The sequence below is a fragment of the Anguilla rostrata genome, chromosome 17 (genome assembly GCF_018555375.3).
Source record: "Anguilla rostrata isolate EN2019 chromosome 17, ASM1855537v3, whole genome shotgun sequence".
In the NCBI taxonomy this organism is placed as follows: Eukaryota; Metazoa; Chordata; class Actinopteri; order Anguilliformes; family Anguillidae; genus Anguilla; species Anguilla rostrata.
Genome location: NC_057949.1, coordinates 12,040,488 through 12,067,454, shown reverse-complemented (window position 1 = coordinate 12,067,454; position 26,967 = coordinate 12,040,488). Strand labels below are relative to the sequence as shown.

Sequence of the window (26,967 nt, the reverse complement as noted above, 5' to 3'; positions counted from 1 at the left end):
GCATTATAATCATACATGAACATCTCCATACATACATATAGCTACAATTCACTGAGTCCCACACCACCAGTAACCTTTCAAAATCTATTGCCAGCGATTCCTACTGAATTTTTGCATTTTCCAGTTTGTCGCTGAAGCATTGTAATGGTATATGAGATAAAGACACAGACTAGTGAATCCTGTGTTAAAAGCCAGCGGGGTAAAAAAGGGCTGAGGGTTACCTGCCCGGAAGTCCACGTATCCCTCTCCTCCGCTCATCACCAGCATGGGATTCACCAGCTCCTGGCTCTGGGGCTCAGAGGAGCCTGGCCCCTCAGACCCGGCATCCCCTGCGGGCCCCGCGGGGGGAATCACCTGACCTGAGACAGCCAATCAAGAACTACGTATTCTGCATAGGTTTGATATGCAATGTGATGCATTGTGGACAGGTTTAATTTAGACTGTGGAATATAGAGTTAATATGGATAGTGGTACATTTTGCACAGGGTTAATATGCATAGTGTTATATTGTGCATATATTAATGTGGACTGTGGTATATTGTTCACAGGGTTGATAGACTGACATATTGTGGACAGGGCTCCCAATTGGTTGCATGTGACAGTCTATCTTAGGAAAAAACTGAGATCAGGGTATAGGTTCCTGCAAATGCTCGGTGGCTGATGTCTACTAAGTGGCAGGTGAAAAAAACATAATGATATCATCTGAAGGACTACCGTAAATAAATAAATAAATATTGCTGCAGTGAGAAGGCTACAGTTTAGCTTTTGTTGATAAAAAGTAACTGGTTCCTGAGATTTTGTTTTCATTTCTTTTAACAAGAAGTTTCCCTTAGGACGAATCACTGCTGCCCCCTACTGCAAGTCATGGCACTGCCCCTCGCATTTCTATAACTACAAAATATGAAGCACCATCCGCACTATCTTCCTACACTTCCGATTGATAATGTCACCAAGTGCTTGCAGGTGTGTTTACTGTACACATCACTCATCAGTCTTAACCATGTTTTATTAGAAATAATAAAAAATATGTATTATCTTACACCTGGACATTGGGCATGACTCAAGGTCACACAGGCATAGGCAACAAAAACAGTATGACTGCTAATAATAACAACAACAACAATAATAATCACCATATAGACTGCAGTGAGTGAGCCATGCTTTATGCCCTCCAAATTCTGGCTGAATATAGAGCTGTGGGTTAGACCAGAGGGAGCTGATCTTGGATCAGTCCACAGGAGCAGCCTGCCGCTTACCTGGAACGGCAGCGAAGAACTTGACTGCGTCCTTGTGTCCGTGGAAACAGAGCTGGGCGTGTGCCATGGAGCAGAAGGGCACGGACGTGGCGGCGGCCTCCACCTCGCCGTGCTCGTCTCCGTAGATACGCACGGCGCTGCCCGGCCGATTCCCCGCCGGCGGACCTGCCCTGTCAGCTTTATCGATGGGGAAAAGGGGGCGGAGTCTTTACGAGCACGTCTACCGTCTGCTTCCGACATCAGTTCCCCAACACAGAAATACAGGCTGCAGTCGTATTACTGTTAGCTTCTTTATTTATGCCTTAAGCTTAACAGATGTGTCCTCTGAGCGATTCTCTCCAGAGGTCACCTTGTTTATCTGTCTCATGCTCAGTGAATATCCCGCCGCAGGCTGCTTAATGTCTCTGAGAGCAGTTATAAACAGATGCTTACTGCTTACTGAGAGAGTAAATCAGCACCTGGGCACTTACTGTCTGTTCTGAAAGTTTATAAATGCCTGGGGATTACTTTCTGTGAGAGACAGGTGATAAAGGCCCAGACGCTTACTCTCTGTGAGGGAGCTGTGATGAAAACCCAGGCATTTACTGTCTGTGAGAGAGGAGTAATAAAAAGCCTGGCATTTACTGTCTGTGAGAGAGGAGTGCTAAACACCCGGGTACTTACTGTCTGTGAGAGAGGAGTGCTAAACACCCGGGTACTTACTGTCTGTGAGAGAGGAGTGCTAAACACCCGGGTACTTACTGTCTGTGAGAGAGGGGTGATAAACACCCGGGTACTTACACTGTCTGTGAGAGAGGGGTGATAAACCCTCGGGTACTTACTGTCTGTGAGAGGGATGGAGATGATCACGCCATTCCCAGTTCCAATCCAGAGGCGGCTGCTGGACACCATCAGAGCAGTGATCCGAACAAAAGAAAATCCCAGCTTTCCTGTGCCTGTGGATGAGAGTCACACAGGCAAGCATGTACTACTGCCTTTACTGTTATCTTTTCTATTGTTACTAGTAGGGGAGTGTATAATAATCCTAGTTTTTATTGCTGTTTTTTATTTTTTATTATAGCCAGCCTGTCCAATGTAAACATCAAACAGATAATGCATTAGGAATCAAATGAAAAATACAGAGAAAAGCAGAGCGATAGAGGGTAGAGGAAGAATGAAAAACAAAGTAGGAGAGAGAGAGCGATCAAGCAAGAAATCATATTCCACACTCCAATCAGGTTTATTCATAAATATTCACACCATCATGTGTGAATGAGTGAGTGAGTGAGTGACTGAATAAGCGGGTAGGGTGTAAATGAAATACCCAGCATCTTGCTGACGTAGGGCTCGATGTCCACGTCCTGCAGGTGCTGGTAGGTGCTCGCGTGGAAGAGGCGGAGCGTGGAGTCCAGCCGGATGGACACCCAGATCCCGTCGCCCGCCCCGGCCAGCAGCCTCACCTGGCTCTCCCTCCGAGGGTGCGCATCCAGGCACTTCTGCAAGAGCGGACGCACCAGTTACACACTACCCCGACCACGCCCCGTGACCCCCACACTACCCACGGCCACATACTCCCATCCTATCCTCTAAGCACTGAGCGTATTTTAAAACAGTTTCCTGTCAAATAAGTGCAAGAAGGAGACCATTTGTCAGCGCTCAAAGCTTTAGATGTCCGTCCTCAAATTCCACGACTGCACACGACCCCTCCCTGTAGGTGAGCGGGACGCAAACCTCTATCCTCATGGTTTTGGGCTGGACCACGTATATCTTGTTCCTGTACCCGCACCACACGCGGTCGTGGACTACAGCCATGCAGCGGATAGAGTGGTGCGGCCGGCCCAGGTCCAGCAGGTGGTAGTTGGTCAAATCCCACTGGCCGTCTGAAACGGAGCACATGCACTGAGGCTACCCACCATACTCACACTCACACCAGTTCATATAGCCTTCCACAATGCCAAATTATAGCCGTCTCTGACATTGCTCAAAAATGTGATCAGTATTTCCACTCCAGTGTTTCCAACTGTAATAGTTTAAATATTATGTAATTAACACATATAAAAATATCACAGGCGTGGTTCCTGCAATTTATGATGAGCTTATGGAATCTTACCGGAGCCTCTGTGAAATATGGCCAATGTCCCATCAGCCAGAGCCACCAGGACACGCCCCTTCACATGGCTGCACGAGAAAGGAGACAGACTCTGACTGCTGTACCCCAGCACTTCCACTGCACCCCAGCACTCTCACTGTACCGCAACACTCCAATTGTACACAAACACTCCCACTATACCCCAACACTCCCAGTGTACCCCGAAACTCTCATGGTACCCAAACACACTGCACCTCAACACAGACAAAGGAAGCAGACAAAGTGAGCCCTGATTTGGGGATGCCCTGTACTCACACAATGCACAGCACCGACTCCTTTAGCTTTATAGAATGGAGACACCTCTTCCACTGAGAGACGGCCGAGTGAACAAAGAGGCTGCAGAGAGGAGGAACAGGCTCTGTTAAAATGAGGACAGCCTCACAGTGCAGGGACATACTTGGGCTGAAATGCAGAAACACTCTCACCCTCCACTCTGAGTCCCCAGCCACATGGTAGGCAGGGCGCTGCTCATGTGAGGCTCCGCCTCCTCGCTCCCTTCCAGCTCAGCCCCCCCGCTCCCTGACCCCTCCCCCTCCCTGCAGAACCAAAAATACACATCAGTAGATCAGCAAAAGCATTCATAAAACTTAAATAACTGAGCTCACTAGGCCAGAATTGCATGTGATACAGAAATAGATGACTATTTTCACAAGGTCTGCCATTTTAAATCAGTGTATCCATCTGTACAGGTGTGTGTGTGTGTGTGTGTGTGTGTTATAGTACCTCTGCATGTAGGGATGAGCTGGGGCATCTTTTGTGATCTGTGCCCCCAGGGGGTCCGTGAACACATGTTCTGTGAAGACGATTGGCCGGTTGATGTCAAGCCCCTCCCCCTCTCCCGCCTCTCCCTCGCCACCCCCTTCGCTGGCTTCTGTGGCCTCAGTAGCCTCCTCTGCAGCAGTGACATCATCCTCTGAGGGGTGGGGCTCTAGGGGCGGCCCTGCAATGGAGAGTAAGGAGGCAAGAGTTTCAGTGGGTTACACAAATGCATGTACTTTACAGACCTAAAGTACACATTTACTACACATAGTACTTTTCTACATCCCATTATCACTTTTAGTGAGCTATGAAATTGGAAACTCCCACTGTTATGATATGTGGTATGTCCCAAAATGCACAGGGACAGGGAGAAGGGAGGGAGTGTGGGGTTACCTGTGCTGGGCTCAGTTTGGGGGGCGCTGGATTCCATGGCGATGGCTGCCACCCCGTCCCCTCCCTCCACTGTGCAGCCTACTGCTGTGATGTTACCCAGCATGCCCTCACTGCCTGACGCGGTGACATCATCCTGCGACTGCAGAGGGATCTCCTCTCCTACAGGGTAGTCTGTGTCCTGAACACCTGCACACATACACACACACACATACACACTCATGTTAAACCAACCTGGCTATGCCACTGTCAGCTATTGAACCATTAAATCCCAGTAAATCTCTGTGTTCAGCCTTGGTCCTGCGTTCAATATATTCCGGCTTTCAATGGCGTTTCTGACACTGCCCTGAAGCAGTTAGGCGTCTTGTGCCCCTATCCAGTTACTGTGAGAAGTCCTCATCCCCACTCCACCTTATGGCAGGTGTCCTGCAAGGTGCAGCGTTGGGCCCTCTCTAATTCTCAATACTATATATAATAATACAAAATATTGTTTCTGTTGGTCTTGGCTTACAGCTCATGGCTTTATGTACTACTGCTATGCAGATGTTTCCCAGCTAACAGTCTCCTTTCCTCACGCTGAAACTTGGAGAACCTCCTACATCTCAGCTTCAATCAGTGATACATCCCACTGCAAGTCTGCATACACATTCAAATCAATATATATGACTCTAAATATTACTACTACCTTACTACTTCTTACACATTTGGTGACATTTAACTAACATACAATAGCAATAATGGATTAGCTTGTCTCATACGCACATACACACTCGCAAACACACACACATACACACACACACCTGGGACGCTGCAGATGCACAGTATGTGTGTGCTGTGGGCGGGAAAAGTCTGCAGGGGGTGCGCTGGTTCCTTGGCGTTCAGGACGGTGATCTTGGCCTCGTTTTGGGAGCTGGAGCAGATCCACACCAGGCTCGACGGCTCCTCGGGTGGCTCTGCGTCCCCCTCCTACACAGAGAGGGGAGACACTCAGCACGCGCACCTTACGACCGCCTTATAACTGATTATGACCGCCTCATGCCTACCTTATGGAACAGCCTTCTAAGCACAAGCCAGGGCTGCTTGAGTTTATGGTGCATAAGCTGATGGGCTGCTGTGCAATATCACGCTGCCACAGTGTGTTCAATGAGAAGTCTGCTCTTCAGGGCCTCTAGTCCTGAGACTAGAGGCTGCTGGGAAGGGTTCTTTGGTTATATGACATCACCTGGGGGTCCTGCTCTGGCTGGTCCAAACTGCTCTGCGAACCCTTCCTCTGCTTGTGGCTTTTGGCGTCTTCCCCGGGAACATCACGTGCCCCCCCGCCAGACAGGTCGACGCCCGCAGCACAGCACACCTGTGGGAAGAACTCTGCGTTGACCACCTGGTCATCCCACAAGCTTCTCCTATACCACCACCACAAACCTGCAACATTGCCTACACCTGCTTGTCCATGCAGGCCAGCAACATCATCACTATGGTCATGGTACTCATATGCTCCCTGCAAAATGTTCCAGAACCTTCTCTCCTCACCTTCATTGACGTGTCTCTGTCTTCGAGGGGCCTCAGGTACACAGGCACGGGTAGATTCTTCATCCTGGCCTCCGCCTGCCCGCCATTGGTCGCCTGAGAAGTGACATCACGCAGGGGAGGGGGTGAAAGGTGGCGGAGGTGGGTTGGAGAGGTGCAGCGAGACGGGGAAGGGTGAGAGGTGCAGGGGCGTTTGGCGGAGCCCTTCGGCGGGCGGGGCCACCCACCTTGTGCTTGTGCGGGACGCTCCAGCCGTGGGCCTGCACCCGGCCGTCCTGCTTCTGCACCTGCGGCTTCACCTGCCTGTGCGCCGCTCTCCTGTGCTCCCTGCGCAGCGCCGGGCTGCCCGCACCTCTGACGGGACACAGCAGGAAGTGATGTCACAATGGTGCAGCGAGGGCTATCGTTCGGATACTTAGGCTGCGGTTCAACCATCTAAACGTTATGCCCTTGCAAATGTCACTCAGGAGGATGTGACACGACACCAAAGAGCCCACTCGTCAATCAAGGGGAGGAGAGAGGGAGGGAGCAGAATCATTTAAAATGAACTATTCTCTGCACTTATAAATTACTCAAAAGCTATAAACGATGGAGCATGCAGCTCCTTCAGATTGTATATCAGCATAACGACCAGAAGACAATTTTATAAGATCGCTGCTGTATGCAAACATTAAGTAATATGGACACAGCGACCAGCTGACTGTGTCTAAGGCAGACATTTCCAGTGCTGCAGGCTCACTCACTCCTCGTTGAGGAAGTCGAACACTTTGGATTTATCCCCGGGGAGCTCGGACAGGGTTTTGCTCCTCTTCATCCCCGTGGATCCGGAATGGGAGCCCGGAGGGCCAAACTTCACGTTGAAGGACGGCTCGGATTTCTTAACCACATTACTGGAGGAAGGGCTGAAGAGCCGACTGAAGCTGGAGAGGAAAAGAGAGAGAGGAGAGGAAGGAGAGCAGAGAGGAGAGAGGGAGAAGGGTGAGGACAGGAAGGAAAGAGAGAGGATGGAGGGAAGAGACAGAAGAGACAGTGATTATAAAGAGGGGTTGAGAGAGAGGAGAAAGAGAGGAGAGTGGGCAGTAACAGAAGCAGATCACAGACCAGAGTTAGTCTTTACTCACACTCCAGTCACTGCCTGGACATAAGTCACCTGACTAGAGGGGTCATTACTGAGCTTCTATGCCATTCTCCTGTGTGTTATCCGTGTTCTTTTCTCCAAGCGCTGCTGACGGGAAAACTTACAACTGCCAGATGCTGGACTTCTTCTTCTCTGCGAGTGTTGGGTTCTCCCTGGAGGCTCTGCGGGAGAACCAGAACATCAGAGTGCGTACCATGAAAGACTGTGTGTGTGTGCGTTTGTATGTGTGTGTGTGTGTGTGTGTGTGTGTGTATTAATGTGTGTATAGGAGTAAGTATGTGTGTATATGTGTGTATAGGACTGAGTATTTGTGTGTGTGTGTTAATGTGTGTATATATGAGTGTGTGTAAGTGTGTGTACCGGATCATCTCGGTCCAGCGCACGGCCTCCTGCAGCTCCATCAGCCGCTCCTTGTACTGGTTCCTCTCCATCAGCACGCGCGCCATCTCCACCCGTGTGAAGCGCTTCCTCTGCGCAGTCGGGAGGTCTCCCTGCACGCACACACACACACACACACACACACACACACACCTTACATCAGCCACACGCATCGCTATAACAACAGCGCCACATAGCAATCAACTCTTACTACCGGTAAAAACAGCCAAGGGAACCAACACCAACATAACAGTGAAACTACATCCACAGGGAAATATTACAAATATAACTGACTACTGCCAAGATCATGTAGGCACAGGGAGAAAGAGAGGGAAGGAGGGAGAGAGGGAGGGAGAAGGAGAGTTGAGATAGACAGACCGAGACAGAGAGCAGAGAGAGAGAGTGTGCCAGAGTGTTCTAAAATGGCTGCTTACGTCTTCCTCATCTTTAGACTTCTGTTTCACCTCCTCCACTTCGGCCCGGACCCTGTGCCAGAGAGACAGAAGCTCAATCCAGATTCATCCCTGACCCCCTTAGGGCTCAACCTCGAGTGCCCTCCATTACATCAGAGCAGAGCTTAGGAGTTGGGGCCTGTATAACACCATTATGTGGACACCCTCATGAGGATTCACAGTTCATTCACGTGAGTAATGATGCAATTTTAGTAATGGTATTTGCCAATGAGGTCATGATTTTCCTGTGAAACCGAATGGGATAAATTATTTGCCCCCCCCCCCCCCCAACTAAAAAATTAGTTCATACATAAATTACAACTTAGCATTTGGTACAATTCATCTCATGTACAACAACAAGATAGTCAGAGAGTGTGCAAGTATGCGCTGGCAATATGCCACAGGCTTAAACAGGAAGGGGTGGGGCCAAGCACTGTGACTCACTTCTTTAGCTCCTCCTCCAGTTCGCGGTTCTTGTCCTCCAGCCGTGTCTTGGCCTGTTTGAGCGCATCCAGCTCCCCCTGCAGCACCTCCCTCTCGCACCCGAGCTCGTCCACACGTGCCATGAGGTCATTCTTCACCACGTTCAACGCGTTTCTGCAGGTTAGTCACAGTATCATTAACACCACGCCATCACCCTTTACTGTGCTGGGAACACGATTCGGCCCTAACGCAATCACCACAAAGCCACCCTGTGTTTTAAACCAACACTTATGAGTAAGGCTAGGTGTTTGTCACAGGAAATATTGACTGAAGTCACGGAGCAGTAACGGCAAAGAGGTTGAGAATCAGAGAAAACTGAAAAAAAGGGAAATTAACTCTAAGAGTTGAGTTTCAAAATTATTGATAGGGGCCGTCAAACATCAGATTCCAACAACTAATAAGGACTGGAATCTTGATCCCAGCACATTCCAGAATGTGTATTGTAGCATTGTAGCAGTTTGTTTCTCTCAGCATTTGGCAATACTGTTAAAATGTGTAGGCCTATACACAGTACGCAATGTTAAGGTTGACAGTTACCATCCAAAACTGCCAAAAAAAAATTACAGCACTAAAAATGGAGGCAAACGGAAATGGCAAAAAATGAGGAAACTTACAGAACTGCCAAAAAATGGCAAAAATCACAAAATCTGTGACACCCGTGACTTCTGCTACAAACACGTAGCCTTACTTATGAGTCATCAGCTTGTACCAGGCCAGCAGTGTTTATGACTGACTGAGAGAGAAGAAATGGGGATGTGTGTGTGTGTGTGTGTGTGTTTGTGTATGCGTGCTCTTACTTCGTCTCCAGCAGTTGTATGTATTCTATCCTGTGTGTATGTGTGTGTGTGTGTGTGTGTGACAATTTGCGTGTATGTGTGTCTGGGTGCAGGTGTGTGTGCTCTTACTTGGTCTCCAGCAGCTGTGTGTTTTCAAGGATGAGATTTTCCACTTCACGGCCCATCCCTGGGATGAGAGAGAGCATCAGGAAAATCAGGTTCATTTAGTAACCAGGCAACAGCTTCACAGGGAAACACACCAGACATTCATGCTGTGAAGATGAATCAACCCACTTTTTTAAAGCAATTTCCCCTTCTGCACAATATTAAGTCATTAACGGGAGTGTGTCTCTGGCTGAGACACATCCGGGAGTGTGTGTGTGTGTTCCCTGCAAACACCCTCCTTGGCCGGCCACTGCCCTTTTTCACTCCACACAGTTCTAAACCCTATTCTGATGGGATTAGTTTTACCCACAGATGTCCTGTAATTGGAACTATTACCTACTACTCCTGTGATTTTAATCCCATCAGAATCTGCCATGCCAGAAATTTTACCTGGCTGCAAAGTAAATTTCCTGGACTGAATTGCCTATTGTTTCTTGGTGGGGGGGGAGTAGGTAACCGAGGTCATCTCGTAATACCAGTTCCGTGTGAACAGACCTGATTGGACGGCCTTACCCAGCAGGTCTGCCCCCTCATCCACGTCCCCGATGAGGTCGGTCCCTGCGGAGGAGAGCTCCTCGAACAGGGAGTCCGTGTTGCGGTCGAAGGCCAGGTTCTCAAAGCCCCCGGACGGCGAGCTGCGGTAAAACAGGAGGCGTTAGCTGCTGTGGTCTCCCCCCCACCCCACCCCCGCCCAGTTCTACACACACCCCAATGTGCCGCTCTAAGGTCTGTCCACACACCCTCATTGTCAACAATAGCAATAACGGCCGACCCCACAGCCGTGAAAAAAGAACAGGGAGTGCCAGTTACAACAGGAAGTGCCAGTTCAGAACATAGCAAAAGTTAAAAGAGAGGAGACAGAACTGCTCCTTTAGAGAAGACAGTTCACACCAAACAAACAAAAAATATCCACAGAACTATATACATGATATTGACCCACATGTTGTCAGTGCTGAGCCTGATTATGACAGCAGTTTTTCTTTAACTGGTTTTTACTGCAGGTGCTGAGAGGCTTAAATGTTTTAAAGAGAGGCACTATGTCCTGCACCACTGAGCCCTGCTGATTTCCTCCTACTTACTCTACTTTTGTCCACGTTTTTCTGTCATTCCGTGTTTTTTGTTAATGGTTTATTGTAATGCTGTTTTTGTTCATGGTTTTCAGACAGGAAAAGCAATGTCTGGAGAATTGTTAAATGTTTGCAGAATAATATGGGTAATTATATTCGTTCTTAATTGTTCTCAGCCGTATCAGTGCCATTTTAATAGGTTTATCAGTTTTAAAATTAAACAGTATTGCTAGCAAGTGGCCAACATATTAGCTTGCTATAGCTATTTGCTTATAGATACCCACATGGACTTACAATGTGTTAGCACTGACATTGATAATACTGGAATCTTGCTATGGAAGATGTTACAGGGTAGAACCTAGAGAGTCCTAGTGAAGGGCGGGGGGGGGGGGTGTATTGTATTTGATTACTGGCTCAAAGCATAAGGACTGGCTAATTCTGAGGAGCTGAAAGCAGGCAGGAAGCCTGGTTGTACATAGGAATCCTAATTATAACTAAAACAATCTCCTCAGCTGATTGTCCTGAACTGGCGTTGTGTGGATGAAGCTTCTAGAAGAGAAAGGATGGAACTAATTCAGACTGGGATGATGGAAACCTAAAACAGGCTCTAGAACAAGATCAGTGAACGAAAACCAAAGTTTTAGATCAAGAATGAGGAGACTTACGAGGATGAAGAACTTAGAGGAGGAAAGAGAAGACAGATGGGAATGGAAGGAAGATTCTAGAACATAAATGAGAAGATGCATAGAGGACATTTGGAGTGGAGTGCAGGACAGATGCCAAATTCGCCAAAAGGCCAGAAGGTTCTTCAGGAGAGCGGCCGGCTTCTGGAACCCACTCCTGGGCCAAAGCCACAGAGCCAGAGGGCAAGAATGAGAAGAGAAAGCCAGACTGACAGAAAGAAACAATGAACAGGAACACTGTGCTGTACAGGAACTGAGCTGATTTGCCTCTGATACGATAGAGAAGGGATTGTAATAAAGAGATGTAAACAGCTGTGAGGTTTGATATGCACTGCGACCTGTCCAAGGAACTCTACCTGGGTCCTCTGCCCCCCGGGTCCATGTCCAGCTCAGGCGTGGACTCTATGATGGCCTGCACGTCCGACGTCTCGTTTTCCGCTGCACCTGAAGGAAACCAGGCGCTAAGTGTCAGCGTGAGAACCTGCTGTGTGACTCAGCACCGCCCATGGCCTCCTATAGGCACCGAAACTGGGCGGGGTCTGTGACTCACCTGCAGACACAGTCCTGGTGCCAGGCGTTGCTTGGACCTCAATGTTCTTACAGCTGATGTTCATCCCCTTTGACCCCGCCTCTTTCTGGGGCGTGTCCGTGGTGGACATGGCCGTGGTCCCGTGGCTGACATTAGACAGCTCATCCTGAAAGGACAAAGCCCCCCCCACACAACACGCACCAATGCAATATGTGTCATGCGAGGTCAAAGGTCAGGTGTCAACCCAAATACAGTCAACAGAAATTGAAAACAAACGCAATGGAAAAATAACTCCAGTGAAGCGCAACGCCACCATACAATCAAAGCCCAGCTCCTCTGGCTTGAGTACAAACAGTACATGCATACACTGCCCATGTTTATACACACACACCCTCACACACTCTCTCACACATACAGGTATATTTTGAAAAAAAACAGCTCTGACACAAAAGCAAAACAAAATACAAAATACCAGAACGTTACAGGGACACAATCTACAGAAACAGGAAGACCAACATCACCAAAGAAACACAGAACTAGGAAGACATAACATAACAACAATAACAAACAGCAAACTGCCAAAAACCCTAAATTAACTAGGGCTAAATGGTACACAAACATGAATGCAACCAAAACAACTGAACTCTATAGCAGACAAAACACTGAAAGAGATGCGCCAGAACACCATTGAGCATAACTCAAATTCTACAGCACATAAACTTGGCAGCGCACAAAGAATAAATGCAGCTATGGTCACTAGGAGGCTACATGGGACTCATGTCTGTGGTGGTGAGGGCTAGCAGGTGAGATGATCACAGACAGACGTGTGAAAGCGTTCTACACAGGCGTGCCCAGGTGCTGCATGTAACCGGAATGTTCTGTATTCACCACAATGTAATTTCCCTTCCACACTGTCTGTACCCAGCAAAGGCAAATCCAACGAGCTCATGCTGCTGCAGATCCACCGATCCCCATCTCGTCCGGATGGGCCGGTGATCGGGCTGGATACATCCCGGCCATATAGCGATCCGTGGATCTGCACCCAGCCTGCAGGGGGCGTTGTTTCTGGTCACATGCAGCACAGCTGTGGGCTTTGAGCGGAAAATGAAAAACTATGAGCCCCTTGGAAGCCACGACACAGTGAAGCGACCACAGGCACACGGTGGTGATCGATGCCCGCCGGTGTTTTTGCAGTTTTTTTTGGGGCTACCTTGCTCTCGTCAGCCAACGAGTTGGCCCAGGCGTCCTGCGAGCTCTTTCCCTTTAGCCCCTCAGACTCCGGCTGCTGAGGGAGACAATCACACAGTCTTACATGCCACACCGCACGCTACAGTACGGCACGCCTGCCCGTCTATACGTGTGTGCGTATGTGACACACAATAACACGTGCCTTTTGCATTTGCAACACAATCTCGTTCCACTCCAGACGACGTCTGCACAGAAGAACATCATGACCGTATAAAGCACGTATACCATAGGGAAATGTCGCACACCGAAGACACCCCATCCTGAGGGAGAAAGATGCCTCTGAGCTACTTTCCCGGCAGCTGCTGACATCATCGCAATCGCAGGTTGCCACAGCAACATGTGCACACGCATCTTGGGCAAGACTGCCCTGAATCTCCTCCAACCAAAGGGGCCATCCATCAGAAAAATTTACAAAGCACAGAGAGACAGACAGACAGACACAGCCAACTTTCCACTTCCTGAACTGAACACTACAATTGTTTGAGGAGGAGTAACACACAAATATTAAAATATACCACAGATGTATATTTTAATGTATTAGACCATATAAAATATGCCTGTAATGTTCTGCTAATAATTCCTGTTTGATTCCATATATTTTTATGAATGTGCAGCTTGGATGTTTAGCACAATACTTCCATAAAAATGAATATCCTGCATTTAGATTATACATTATACACCACAGACCTGCTCTGCTATAGGTCTGCTTTACCACAGGCATACCACTGGATACATTTTCAAAACCAGAGATCCCCCCTTCTACAAGAAGACCCAGCTCCAATGCTTATTGTGATGTAAATAATGTATTGAAATGTGATAATAAGAGCTCCGCCCTCCTCCTGCATTGTAAGAGACCTGGGAATCCCTGCTGATCACCCAAAAATTCCCCCCATCCCACAGCACTGCCCCCCAGATACACATTCAAGCCATCCCAGGACCCTCCTTTCACAAATCACATGACCCCACTAGTGACGCACACACCTTGAGGCTGGTGCCACCCCGTGATTGGTTGAGGTTGTTACACTTCCATGTGTCTGTGGTAGGAGTCTCCGCCTTCCTCTGAGGTTCAGGGGTGTGAACAGCGCCCCCTGTGGATAGTGAGAATATCCCCAGGGACAGCGGCCTCTCCTTCCTGTACCAACAGAGAGAGACCAGCGGGAACATCACAAAAACAGGACATATACAGAGAATTCTACCGCATTCACTTTTTCATTACAAGCAGCATTACGTTCTACAATTGCTTAGATCAACTATTTCAGGGTCTGAACATTTTTTTTGTTTTAATGACTCCTTCTCATTACTTGACTTCTGAATTTTCAACTAGTTTTAATAAACTTGCTCAGCACAGTCTAACCATATTTACATGAAAGTTCATACAGTAGAGCCCACTGCTCTGAACAATAGTATAGCACTGAATGCATTTTCCCTCTGAAAACCAAAAAGCAGAAAAAACTACACAAAACAGTAGGAGTGATCCTGTTATAGCTTATCCAGCACAGAATGACCCAGTCAAAGTGAACCCTTTACAATAATTCAATCACAGCACATCCAGCACAGAATGATCCAATCACAGCACATCATTACAGAATGATCCAATCACAGCCGATCCGGCCTAAGATGACGCAATCAAAGTACACCTTTTAGAATAAATCAATCACAGCACATCCAGCACTGAATAATCCAATCACAGCACATCCATTGCAGAATGATCCAATCACAACACATGCAACACAGAATTATCCAATCACAGCGCTACAGAGTAACTCCAAACCTTCTCTGTGCAAGCTGCACAGCACCTGCCATCCTTTATCTGAGGACCAAAAAATAACAACATTGATAAATACGCACAACAAACAACACAACACTCAAAAGTTAACTGAAACCCGAAGAGCGCCTGCTCCAATCATTCCCTCTGGTGAGCAGCCATTTTGATATCCCCATCGTTACTGTGCGTTTACAGGTGCAGAAACGCCACTCCACTGTTCTACAGAGACCAGGAAGCAACACAGCCCCTCCCCCCTCCCCCTCACTGAGAGAGAGAAATACAACACACACCTGTGCGCACAGACACACGCAAAACAGGAACACTGCGCAAGGACAGGAGAGAAGAGGGAGGAAGAGGGAAACGAGAGGGCAGAGAGAAATAAACAGACAGAGAGAAAGGGGGCGGATTGAAAGATGGAGAGAGACTGGGGGCGAGAGAGACGGGAAAGGGGGATGGAGGAGGAGGAGGGGGCGGGGAGAGGCGCAGAGTACCTGCCGATCCGGGGCAGAGACTGAGTGAGGGCAGGGATGCCGGTGGAGACGGAGTAATGCACCAGCAGCAGGACGGAGAGCGAGACCACCACGGCGGCGTTGACCACCGCCGCCCCGCCCACGCACCCGAACACAAACAGCAGCATGCAGCGGGGACTCATATCGCCGCGCACCGCGTACCGCCACCGCGCACGGCACCGCTAAACCAGCCCCAGCTCAGCCCAGCCCAGCCGCTGCGCAGATAACAACAGCCCCGTCAGCGGCCCAACAGACGGGCGGGGGGAGGGATGACATCATCCTCAGAGCGAGCCAGTGAGAGAGTGAGGGGGGGGGGGGGAGAGAGAGAGAGAGAGAGAGAGAGAGGGATTCTGGCCACTTGTTTTCTCTCTCAAATCTCACCCTCCCACGTCCTCTCGCTCCCTTTCTCCCTTTCTCAAACTCTTCGTTCACCCTCTTTCCTGTCCCCGTCTCGCTCCCAAATTAGCCAGCACGTTAAATGCACAGAGATGAATGTAAGATCTAGACCTATTCATTTTTATGTTCATTGTTTCCAACAGAACCAAATGAAATGAATCCAGCTCTGAAGCACCTCCCTATTCTTCAGGTACATATGCAAGTTATAGCACCATATGTGACCTGACTTAATAAAGTACTATAAAGGCTCTTAAAAACCTAAACTTCCAAATGACAACATTACTGTAATTACTGTAACTCAGCATACCGCTACTCAGAATTCCAAACTTTTGCCAGCGTTTAGTAACACTCAGACCATGACATTGGTCGGCCAGTATCTGTATGGGCTTCAGGGCCACCTGTCCTCATCTCATGATGACTTGTGCTCTGTAATGTAAGAGCCACTGGCTCAACTTGCCCCATGTCATAAGACTCCATTTCCCTTACAGCCACCAAAAAGGAGTAGCACAGTTCATCTACAGGCTGCACTCACCCCACCCCATGATTAGAAAGTTACCTCAACAGTGAGTTTCTAGCATAAAACAGCATTTAGAAAAGCATCATGTTGGTTACTTAGCCCACATTTACGACTGATAGAAAACAGGCCGTTGGCCTTAATTAATACTAGTAGCTAATCCAAAGGGGAAAAAAAAGATTTCAAGTAGATTATTTTGACTTTCAAAATTACAGATATTTCAGTTACAAACGACCCCCAAACCCAAAGTGTTCCCATCTGTGAGGAATATAGCCACGAGTACTCAAAGAGTTAGGTGAGAGCATCTTAAACCACTGGCAGGTATTTTCAGATCTTCAGAAACTGTAGGAATACCGGACGACTGGAAGCAAGGTAATATAATACCAATATATAAGGAAGAGGACTGAACTGACCCAGGAAACTACAGGCCTATTAGTTTAATTTGTATCACGTGTAACATACTGGAATCTATCATTAGAGACAAGTTAGAATAATTTATTATAAATAACAACATTCCAAGGGATATCAACATGGTTTTTGCAACGGAAAGTCAAGCCTGACAAACATTTTAGCAACCAGGTGTTTGGATTGTAGCAAGGGTCATGAAACTATATATTTAGATTTCCATTTGATAAGGTACCACATGTAATATGCCCGCAGTCAATAACTACCCTCTACCAAGAATCTCACAGCTAGTGTAAGCACATACACAGCTCTCTGTCTGATAGGTTTCAGTCAGAGTTTGTGTGGGACAGATGGACGGGTAGATTTTATCCAATAAGAACACGATTTCCCAGCCACCTCCGGTGCCATGGCGACTTGGGAGAATGGTTCTTACCGAATTCTCCCCAGTGTTCCGCCCTCAGTTCCTTCTCCAAGCTGCTGGAGTTTACTGCGTTCCAGGAGCTCCATGTAGGTGTGAATCATCTGTAACCAATGCAGGAAACAGACCAGTTACAGCCAATCAAAGCAAAGCACTACAGTGATTGCCATGACCGGCCCAGCCATCACTATATTGAGTACCATCCAAACTCTTGCTCTTAAACCAGTGACCTATAAAGGGATGACTGACAGCTGTCACACCTCACCCCCATGAGATTCCTCCACCCCAAGGTTGTACACCAGAGGGGAGAGAAAGATGAAGAGGATGGGTGGATTTCTCGCACCTTTCTCCCCTCCCTTCTACCCTCTCCCCTCTCCCCTCATCCATCCCTCAATCTTTCTCTCTCTCGGATCTTTTCAACCTGATAAAGTCATTTTGTCTGTGACCCAGGAACTGACTGAATGAATCCTGATAAATGCATGTTGGGGTAGAAGATGCTAAATGTGGCTCAGCTATTTGTTAAAAGATCCTTCAACCTAAAAAAAGTACCAGTGTGCTTTTAGAATACCAGTGTGCCTGTAATACTTATTCCGGTGGCCACTACTGAGCAATGATGCAAAATTTTGCTCCTAATCTTTGTTCACCTCTTGACTGCTGTGATTAATCCCCCGACCCACTGGTAACTGGACTGCTACTTGAAAGAACATGGCTCTTCTGTGTCTCACACAGACTGTGGCAAAAGCACTGGGGTGTCACTCCAGCCCTGGAGGGCCATAATGTTTGAAGGTTGTTGTGGTTTCCTTTCATATATGCATATAAAGGAAACCACAATAACCTGTATGAATGCATGGGGGTTAACAATACAGTGTTTCTCTTAAAGGTTGGGGGGGAGGGTCTCCTCTACTGCGAGATGAGAGACACTGTTACCATGGAAACAGGGAACCAATATCAGAATTGATTTGGAATGTCTAATCATATCAACAGGGCGGTCTGCTCATTCGGCAGTCACTCTGCAGTTCTCCAGCTGAGCTGCGCAGTCATTCTGCAGTCCCCCAGCTGAGCTGGGTAGTCACACTGCAGTCCACCAGCTGAGCTGTGCAGACACTCTGCAGTTCTCCAGCTGAGCAGCGCAGTCACACTGCAGTTCTCCAGTGGAACTGCGCATTCCCCTCATTAGAAGAGTGTCATTCATGCACAGCTGGCACATGCAGACAGCAGGTACATCATTGTCCAGTGGAGGCACAGGAATGTGACAGGGACAGCTCCACTAGCTGCAGCCCACAGACCACCCCACACAGTTTTTTAGAGAAACTCCTTACCCTCCTTACCCTTGGGCCTTACCCTCAGATAGGTACAGACCTACTCCAGGAAACCACATTATTGGGCCGTATATTAGGGCCTTGCCCCAGGCCGAGGAGAACCCCTTTTTTCTGAATAGCTGCTGCTGTGTTCCCTTGCGTTTGTGGTGGACATGCCCTGCCCTGGCCGGTGGAGTATTCCCTGTTTCTAGTTTCCCCTTTCATTGTTTTTGGTTGTATTTCAGTTCTGGGACTAGTAAAAGGCTGCAAGCAAAATATTTTTTGAATTGTTTGTGCCGCCTGTTCACCACATATACTGAATTCATATGATATATAAACAGTTTTAAACTCAGTTCTCCCTTTTTGTACCCAATAATAAAAAATTTCCAAATATAACAAAAGCACAAGCTATGAACAGTGAGCATTCATAATGTATCAACCCTCCCTTCCACACACACCTCCTATAACATCCCAACACACACCTCCTGTACACTGCAGACCCCCCCCACCCCCCCATCGCCCCAACACACACCTCCTGTACACTGCAGACCCCCCCCCACCCCAGACAAGATTTGCCCCTCTCCAACCTCACCTCTGTGTGCCTCTGATGGAGGGAGTTAAACTCTTTCTTCAGCTCCGCCTCGCGCTCCTCCAACCTGCTGACTGAAAGATAAGCTCTGATTGGTCTGTCATTCTGTCCCTTACAGACACAATGCTCTCTAGCGGTCAGAATGATTGTTTCATGTTCTTTCAGCTTGAACTGTGCTAATGCATCAGAGAGTTCTACATTCACATTCATATTCAAAAACAGGTGACATTCAAAAACAACACCCAGGCGTGAATATGGTCATGATGGTTTAAAAATGTATGCACACTTTGTGTTGACCCAATATAACTGAACTAAAACCTATAATCCAGACCTGCTGCCATTAGCAGATCTTTTCACAATACAAATACGTTCAGAGATTCTCAGCTGCCACGTTCCACCCTACCATTATCTTAACGGACAAGTTTGCAATAGGAGTTCCTATTGTAGTGCACACAAGGAATGTGTGTGTATGGTGGGGGGGTGGGGGGGCTTATTTCATTTTCTCATCGAATTCAAATGTTTCAGTAAGACTGTAAGAGACATAGAACTTTCAGTGTTAGGAATATGGAGCTTGCTGTTAAGGCACCGTTCTGGTTCTAGCACATGGAAGGGTCGCACCATCCAGGATAAAATCCCAACCCTGCCAGTGTCGACTGCAACCTGTAGCCCTGCAGGGCACCTGCAAGTCTAACGAATAAGCTGCACATGAAGTGTCATCCTCCAACTCACATCTGTGCAAGCCCGACTCGCAAGCTGCAGCGTGATAATAAGTATGGCTTGGCATAGTGTGCTTAGGAGGAGAGCATGTGGATGTCTCTCAAAAGCAGAGGTTCCAGTAATGAGTGCTGATATATACAAGTGGGGAGAAAAGGGGGGAAACAGCATTTTAAAAGAATACGTAGCTGGCAATCTGTTTAGTCTGTTCTGTGCTGTAAACATTCTTGAGAATTTTTAAAAAGCCACACATTGCAGTGACAGTAAGTGACCACAAGGTGTCCTTAGTTTAACAGGAACGAGAGACGTGACACTCAGCTGATGCCAACAGCATATTGAGAACACACAAAATCTACCACTTGATTTTTTGGAAGCTTGGAGGTGATTTAAACCTATAATCCCTCTTTTTGCTGTCAGTTTTTTTAATAAGACTATGACTTTGAATAAGGCCTATACTATCATGCTCAGAACAAACACTACATTTACAAAGTATGTGGACACTAGGGATGTATCCGAATCCGAATACTGTATTCGGCAATCGGGGAAGCACAAATAATGCGATGGAAACAGATATTTCTTCTACCCGAAGTTGCTCGTTATTATTCGGATTCGGGGGGGGGAAGTCTGCTCCATGTTGAGTTCTCTCATAGCCTCTATCTAACGTTACACGGGCAGAGAGAGAGTATCTGGAACTCCGGCACATAGCAGCTGCCTCGTGACGGCGAACCTATCATAAAGCTAGCTGGCATTCAAAACCCGTTTCAGAGGGTCTTAGAAAGACGTTATGTCTACACTGCATGAGTGACCACACCATGTAAAAAGCAAGACAGTGCTAGGGAGATGAATTTGATTGACCTATGGTTTCATGCAGTTTTATTAAATAATGTAATGATAAAAAATGCATGGTATACATGGTATAAAATAATATGGTATAAAACGAGAAGGAACTATTTTTTCTTGATAGAATCATTGTTTTCATAGAATTAACAACCAGAGGTTTTTGCTTAACAATGGTGCAAATAGAACTACCAACCAGATTTTCTGCATAACGACGGTCCAAATAGAACTACCAACCAGAGTTTTGCTATGCCCAAACGCCCGCAGAAGAACATTTTACTTTCAGCTGATTAAATCATAAAACTTAATTTAGTTAAAAATAAAAAGAGAGAGAGAGAGAGAGAGATGAAAAGTACAGCATGAGGATGTGGAAATACATTTCATTCATAATTAATTATATGCCAATATTAAATCAATTTGATGCTTTGAAGGCACAACAATTGCATTGCCAATGAATATTAGGTTACTATATACAACGTTTGTCCGATTTAACCTGACTTCCGGTATAAACCACGGATAAACCACCAGGTCTTCTATCCGAATACAGATACACAGACAGATAATTTTGTTGGTTGAACAGATACAGATACAGATAATGACGTCTCTGCACACCCCTAGTGGACACTCCTTCTAATTAGTGGTTTTGGCTATTTCAGCCACACCCATTGCTAACAGGTGCATAAAATCAAACATACAGCCATGCAAAAATTGGCAGGAGAATGGGTCGTACTAAAGAGCTCAGTAATATTCAACGTGGCACTGTCATAGGATGCCACCTTTCCAACAAGTCAGTTTGTCAAATTTCTGCCCTGCTAGAGCTGCCCCAGTCAACTGTAAGTCTTGTTATATTTAAGTGGAAACGTACAGGAGCAACAACAGCTCAGCCGCGAAGCGGTAGGCCATACAAGATCACAGTGAGGTTGCAACACTCACTTCAGAGTGTACAAGAACTGTTCGTCAAGAGCTTCATGAAATGGGTTTTCATGGTACACAAGCCTAAGATCACCATATGCAATGCCAAGCATGGGCTGGAGTGGTGTGAAGCACACCACCATTGGAGTCTGGAGCAGTGGAAACATGTTCTCTGGAGTGATGAATCATGCTTCACTATCTGGCAGTCTGACGAACGAATCAGGGTTTGGAAAAATTCATAGTGCCAACTGGACTGGCCCGAATAGTCCCAACTGTAAAGTTTGGTGGAGGGGAAATAATGGCCAGTGGCTATTTTTCATGGTTTTGGCTAGGCCCCTTAGTTCCACTGAAGGAAAATCTTAATGCTAAAGCATACAACAACATTCTAGAGAACTGTGCACTTCCAACTTTGTGGCAACAGCTTGGGGAAAGCCCTTTCCTGTTTCAGCATGACAATGCATAAAGCAAGGTCCATAAAGAAATGGTTTGCTGAGTTAGGTGTGGAAGAACTTGACTGGCTTGCACAGAGCTCTGACCTCTACCACATCAAACGCCTTTGGGATGAATTGGAATACCGACTGAGAGGCTGTCCTTATGTCCAACATCAGTGCCAACCTCACTAATGCTTGTGTGGCTGAATGGAAGCGAATCCCCACAGCCATGTTCCAAAATCTACTGGAAAGCCTTCCCAGAAGAGTGGAGGCTCTTACAGCAGCAAATCCAATAAATTTTGAAATTAGATGTTCAGCATACATATGGGTGTGATGTTCAGGTATCCATACTTTTGGAAATGTAGCATATCTGTAATTTACCCATGCAGCCATGGCTTCATTATCATGTAAAAGGTAGCTCATTCGGTTCAGGTACCGCGCTGAAGTGCATGGATGAGCCCCATGGTCTCGGATCGATTCCAAACTATGTCATTGCTATTGTGGCCGGTACCTCCATAGGGCGACACGCAATTGCTAGCTTAGTTGTAGTCTGTGGTGTGAAAAGAAGCAGTTGGTGACATCACGTGTTTCTGAGGAGAGCCGCAAATGTCAACGCTCTCCCAAATCAGCAGTGGTATCCGTGCATGTGGCTGTGGTTACAGCCTAAACGTCCCAAGTTAGGGTGGGAATTGGATCTGTACAGCCCCAAGTAGGGTGCCAAAAATTGTATTTTTTTTGTTTTAAAAAAATGTAAAAGAGCCTTTAAATGCAAGGCGTCTAAACTCTAAGTTTTTTTATTTATTTATTACTTTTTAACTTTATTACTTTATGTTAGTCTATACATGCAAGTCTACAAGTTTGTGTTTTGTCTTCTAAAAATTAAAAGTGTGTTTCGTGCAGTTTAATTAAGGGCATGTGACCTCTGACCTTAACCATTACATGCATCTTAAATCTCTTGAAGTTTGCATATGCAATCTAACAGGAGGGGACAGTTGTCCTGAGGTACAACAGGACACACACTCAGGGGAACAGAATCAGGTAAACACTTACAATCATTTCAAAGGTCTGTATTATCCAGTACAGTATTCATTTGTCAGGATGAATTATTTCACAGGGATTTTCTTATTCCTATGCAGTAATCCTCTTACACAAGCATAGTTTGGCAGTAAAGCCACTCAGCTCTCATACAGGGAGTGGGTTACAAAGCCCCCTAAGTATAATCCAATTAATGTCACCCTCAGTCTAAAATCTCTGCCTTTCATGCGCATATATATACAGAGTGTTTGAGAGTGTGAATGTGTGTTCGTAGGGCTGTAAAGGCCCGTAGGTGTGGATGCATCCGTGTGTGTGTAGATGTATAGTTGTATCGGTGTATGTGTGTGTGAGTGTGTAGGTGTGTGTGTCTCTGTATGCGTGTGTGCGTGTGTGCATGCATCTGTGTGTGCATGAGCTGCGCTTGCGTTGAGATAGACAGACTCACTCTGGTCAGCATAGTTCTTGGTCCGGAGCTCTAGCTGTCGGGCATGTGACTGCAGCGTCTCCACTCGGCCCTGCAGCTCCTTCTTCTCCTGTTCCTGGGAATCCTCAAACTCGATAAACTTCTGCAGATAGACACACAGAGCGGGAGACAGACGGAAGGAGAAAGGGAGAGTTCTGCTGTCACCCGCTGAACAAGCTTTACAAAAAAACCCAGCTCTGCTGGAGCATTTCTGTCAGAACCGGACCCTGACAGTAAACTTAAGAGTAAAATAATGATCTTCATTGTCAGGAAAACAGGTCCTTGTTTCCATAGGCAACACTACACTACAACACACCCTAAATTACACTGAGCTTTATCTATCACACAATCAGGATGCTTTACCACATGAATCCAGTAGAAGACCGTTACCAACCATCTCTCCTTAAAACAAGTACATGACCATGGTTAAACTGCACAGCACCATGGATAAACCCCAGAGGATCCTGGGCAAACCGTACAGGACCACAGTTAAACATCATCCTGCGACAGTCTCCGTCCCCTAAAATAATGATAAAACCCTGACTGAGCAGGTGAATCACACACACCTTTGCACTTACATTATCTAATTTCACAGCGCATTAGTCACAGTCAAGCCTGACATGCAGCTGGTAAGTAAAGCTTGCCTCTTCATAGAAGGTGTGAAATCTCTCGCACATTAGGACATGGCTGTCAAAGCCCTTTCCTACAGGACCTGTCTATGTGTCACTTCATTACCCTGGCTTAATTGACTTTATTTGTAAATTAGCTTCTACAACGTGAGCTGGAACATTTCCCCAAGTTATGCTGATGTGCAGGGAATGTGCCGAATGTTTTAAGTGTTATTCATCATTTCAACCAATAATCAGCTCAGCAGTTGTGTCATGTACCCTGTTCCTACTGCAGAGCTGGAACCAGGCTCACTTAAAGGTATAAAGCCTGGTTCTGGTTCAACAGTATGTGAGGTATAAGAGAGTATTACAAATTACTGAACATATAATTTATGGATGACATGATACTCCATACCACAGTGATAAACACACACACAAATACAAACACACACACACACACACAAATACACAAATACACACAAACACAGTCAGGATGTAGGCAGGATGAATGTGTGCGTACAGTCTGAGGGGCACAAATACAGGCTCAGAAATAGGTCAGGGTTGATAATGAGCCCGGCCCAGGCATCCCATCAGAAAATTAACCCTGCAAAACTTATACAGCTCACTATGTGATTAATGTCTAAAAATGCACCATGACAGGACATATCCCTGATAGCATGGGCTATGTCAAAACATACAGCACAGCTACAGTATATGCAAATTACCGAAGTGAACTGGAGAACAGGTTCTCACCACCTAAGTGGGAAAGTAGCGCTGGTTTTGCTTAGCAGTGGTTTGTATTCTGCTTCTGACAAAGGAACCAAGAAGATCAACAATATGATGATACAGAAAAAAACAGTGATAGACCAGGAGCCAATAGGGAGAGGGAATACTGTCACGTGAAGAGGGGGTACTTACGTCTCCGCTGAGATAAGTACTGTAGTTATTAAGAAGGAGATGAAAGTTTGCATGTTCTCCCAGGGTACTTGTTGGGCTTTTTTGAATACACTTTTCTTTTTTCACTCATTCTGTTTCCATTAAATGGACTATTAAGAATGTGGCTGAGCTTTGGTTCTGTTTGTGTATGGTATTAAATATTACTCCTGTTTCAAATGCCAAAGTTTACACCTTGTTTTTGCTCTACATTTCAGGAAAACATAAAAAATGCAGCTAGCTATGTAAGTCCACAACTGCACCTAAATCTTTTTCTATATTGTTCTCTTTAGTATTTCCTTTCATTTTTTCAAGGATAAGAACATTAGTGTAGTGACTTGCCTTCTTCTTCTAATGCACACTGCATAACACACCAGTGGTTGACCTGAGTTCCAGTGTAAAGAGCTTTCTTTGCATTACATTAAATGCACTATATAAATACAATCCATGGCAATCCATTGTGCATTTCCTGAGATTTAGCGATGGCCCGTTCCCTACTTACATGACAACGTGTCACTGAAAATGTAGCTAACTAGCTACATAATAAATGGGTTATCTCTACAGGGCTCAGATAAACTCGTCTATTTGAAAGCCAAAACGGTTATATTGTAACCAAATAACCAGCTAGCTTGTTGTATGGTTACGTATAAAGTTATGAGCAACACAAAAGATTGCCACGAATTGATAACGTGGGATTGACAGGTTGACAGTGAAGAAGAACGGTGCGCGATGTATCTAACACAATGAACTGCTCGGTGATCTAACAGCACGGATTGTCAGATCTCTGTTCACCAGTGTACTTATTTTCCTTAGCTCGCGACATTCATGCATTTCCCGAGGCACTGACCAGTCCGCGTGCATGTGTGTACGTCTGGTGAGCTATCTAGACAGTCACGGGAATCACTATTTTTGCAGCTTGGAAGCCACCGTTAACTAGCTAGCCTGGTGATATTATGTCGGACTGTATGAGCTACGTCCTCCGCTCCCGGCCAGCTTACCTCCTCAGCGTGTTTCCTCAGCGCTTTCTCCCGCTCGTACTGGGTTATGAGCTGTTCGTTGTCTTCCTTGAGCAACTCCAGCTCTACTTCATGCTCCTGGTTCTCCGCGAACACGGAGTCTAAATTCTCCAACACCGCTACAACCAGCGGCATCAATTCCTTCACCACATCCTCGTCGTACTTGCCGATAAGCCTCTCGAACTCGCGGTAGATGGAGCCGGCCAGGCCGGATACCCGCTCCGACATCATAGCCGACGTCCCCGGGTCGTCCTGGTACACAACTCCATCCTCCAACTCCATTTTCCTCTCACCCCCTCTTTGCGCTTACGTCCTGCTTTTTTGTTATTATATTTCCTCCACCAGTATTTTAAAAAATAAAACACCACTGAAATTCCTTCGAATAATTTATATTTTCAATGAAATATCTGGTTAAGTGGCGAATGCTCCCTTAAAGGGACCGGTGTTATGTGTTTTTCTATTTTCCTCCGGCCTCCCTTCAACAGCTGAGTTGTTGACCAGACATCGCGTAATGACGTCACATTCTTGAACCGGGAGTGACAATGTACAATGTTGGAAAAGGGGTAGATAGTGTTGTTCATCAGGGGTATAAAATTATAATTTTGCACATTTTCATAAACGGCTCAGTCTCGAATATTGAACAGCTAGCATTTGGCTGTTTTTGAACGCTTGTGTGATTTGACATTTAAATTCCCTTGTATTGAGATTTTATTCCAGATACTAAATCTAGCCACCGGTACTTGCGTGTTATTTGTATAGGCCTAAGCATGCATACTCAGGTTTAACATTATGATCCTCGTTAGTGCAACATTGTACTCGGCAAGTAGCATATTATTAAAACAAGCAGACTTTGGAGTTCAGTTAAGTAAACCCATCCTACGTCTCACAGAGTCAGACAAATTATTAGCCCATATTTAACTAACTAATGGAAAATATGCACTTCGTTTTATTCTTCAAGCGAGTCTACTTAAAAATACGGAGGTCCGTCGATCAATTCAGAGCAAAATGGATGAGAGATAAGGGGGCTGTGGACCACTGATCTCAGATCAGTGATCTACATATACAGCTCTCTGCGCCCCCTTGCTGTTGGGCAGGCGCGCGCATGCATACCAATACCCTTTCCGAAAAAGTTGAAATATCACAACGTC

General features: G+C 46.5%; 1 protein-coding gene across 6 annotated transcripts in view; it reads right to left on the bottom strand.

Annotated features, from left to right (window-relative positions):
- The window catches only part of LOC135243871 (C-Jun-amino-terminal kinase-interacting protein 4-like), a 28,417-nt gene extending 2,064 nt beyond the window's left edge, over positions 1–26,353 (bottom strand). The window contains exons 1-29 of one of the 6 annotated variants that reach the window (XM_064315964.1): positions 25,802–26,353; positions 23,245–23,365; positions 18,874–18,944; positions 16,999–17,087; positions 13,958–14,108; positions 12,939–13,013; positions 11,750–11,894; positions 11,556–11,643; positions 9,963–10,084; positions 9,414–9,471; positions 8,470–8,622; positions 8,008–8,059; positions 7,556–7,686; positions 7,300–7,356; positions 6,801–6,977; positions 6,285–6,411; positions 6,061–6,153; positions 5,756–5,884; positions 5,334–5,499; positions 4,537–4,722; positions 4,108–4,324; positions 3,810–3,920; positions 3,640–3,720; positions 3,346–3,413; positions 2,967–3,115; positions 2,560–2,731; positions 2,078–2,191; positions 1,257–1,433; positions 222–359 (exon numbers count right to left, since the gene is read on the bottom strand). In XM_064315964.1, the coding sequence (XP_064172034.1) occupies positions 222–359; positions 1,257–1,433; positions 2,078–2,191; positions 2,560–2,731; positions 2,967–3,115; positions 3,346–3,413; positions 3,640–3,720; positions 3,810–3,920; positions 4,108–4,324; positions 4,537–4,722; positions 5,334–5,499; positions 5,756–5,884; positions 6,061–6,153; positions 6,285–6,411; positions 6,801–6,977; positions 7,300–7,356; positions 7,556–7,686; positions 8,008–8,059; positions 8,470–8,622; positions 9,414–9,471; positions 9,963–10,084; positions 11,556–11,643; positions 11,750–11,894; positions 12,939–13,013; positions 13,958–14,108; positions 16,999–17,087; positions 18,874–18,944; positions 23,245–23,365; positions 25,802–26,101 (3,718 nt within the window). In that variant the 5' untranslated portion in view covers positions 26,102–26,353. Of the gene's footprint in view, positions 1–221; positions 360–1,256; positions 1,434–2,077; positions 2,192–2,559; positions 2,732–2,966; positions 3,116–3,345; positions 3,414–3,639; positions 3,721–3,809; positions 3,921–4,107; positions 4,325–4,536; positions 4,723–5,333; positions 5,500–5,755; positions 5,885–6,060; positions 6,154–6,284; positions 6,412–6,800; positions 6,978–7,299; positions 7,357–7,555; positions 7,687–8,007; positions 8,060–8,469; positions 8,623–9,413; positions 9,472–9,962; positions 10,085–11,555; positions 11,644–11,749; positions 11,895–12,938; positions 13,014–13,201; positions 13,906–13,957; positions 14,109–14,747; positions 14,787–15,232; positions 16,972–16,998; positions 17,088–18,873; positions 18,945–23,244; positions 23,366–25,801 lie in introns of those variants that run through there. The other 5 variants (XM_064315965.1, XM_064315967.1, XM_064315969.1 and 2 more) reach the window with 5 other exon arrangements.
- Positions 26,354–26,967: the final 614 nt, after the last annotated feature.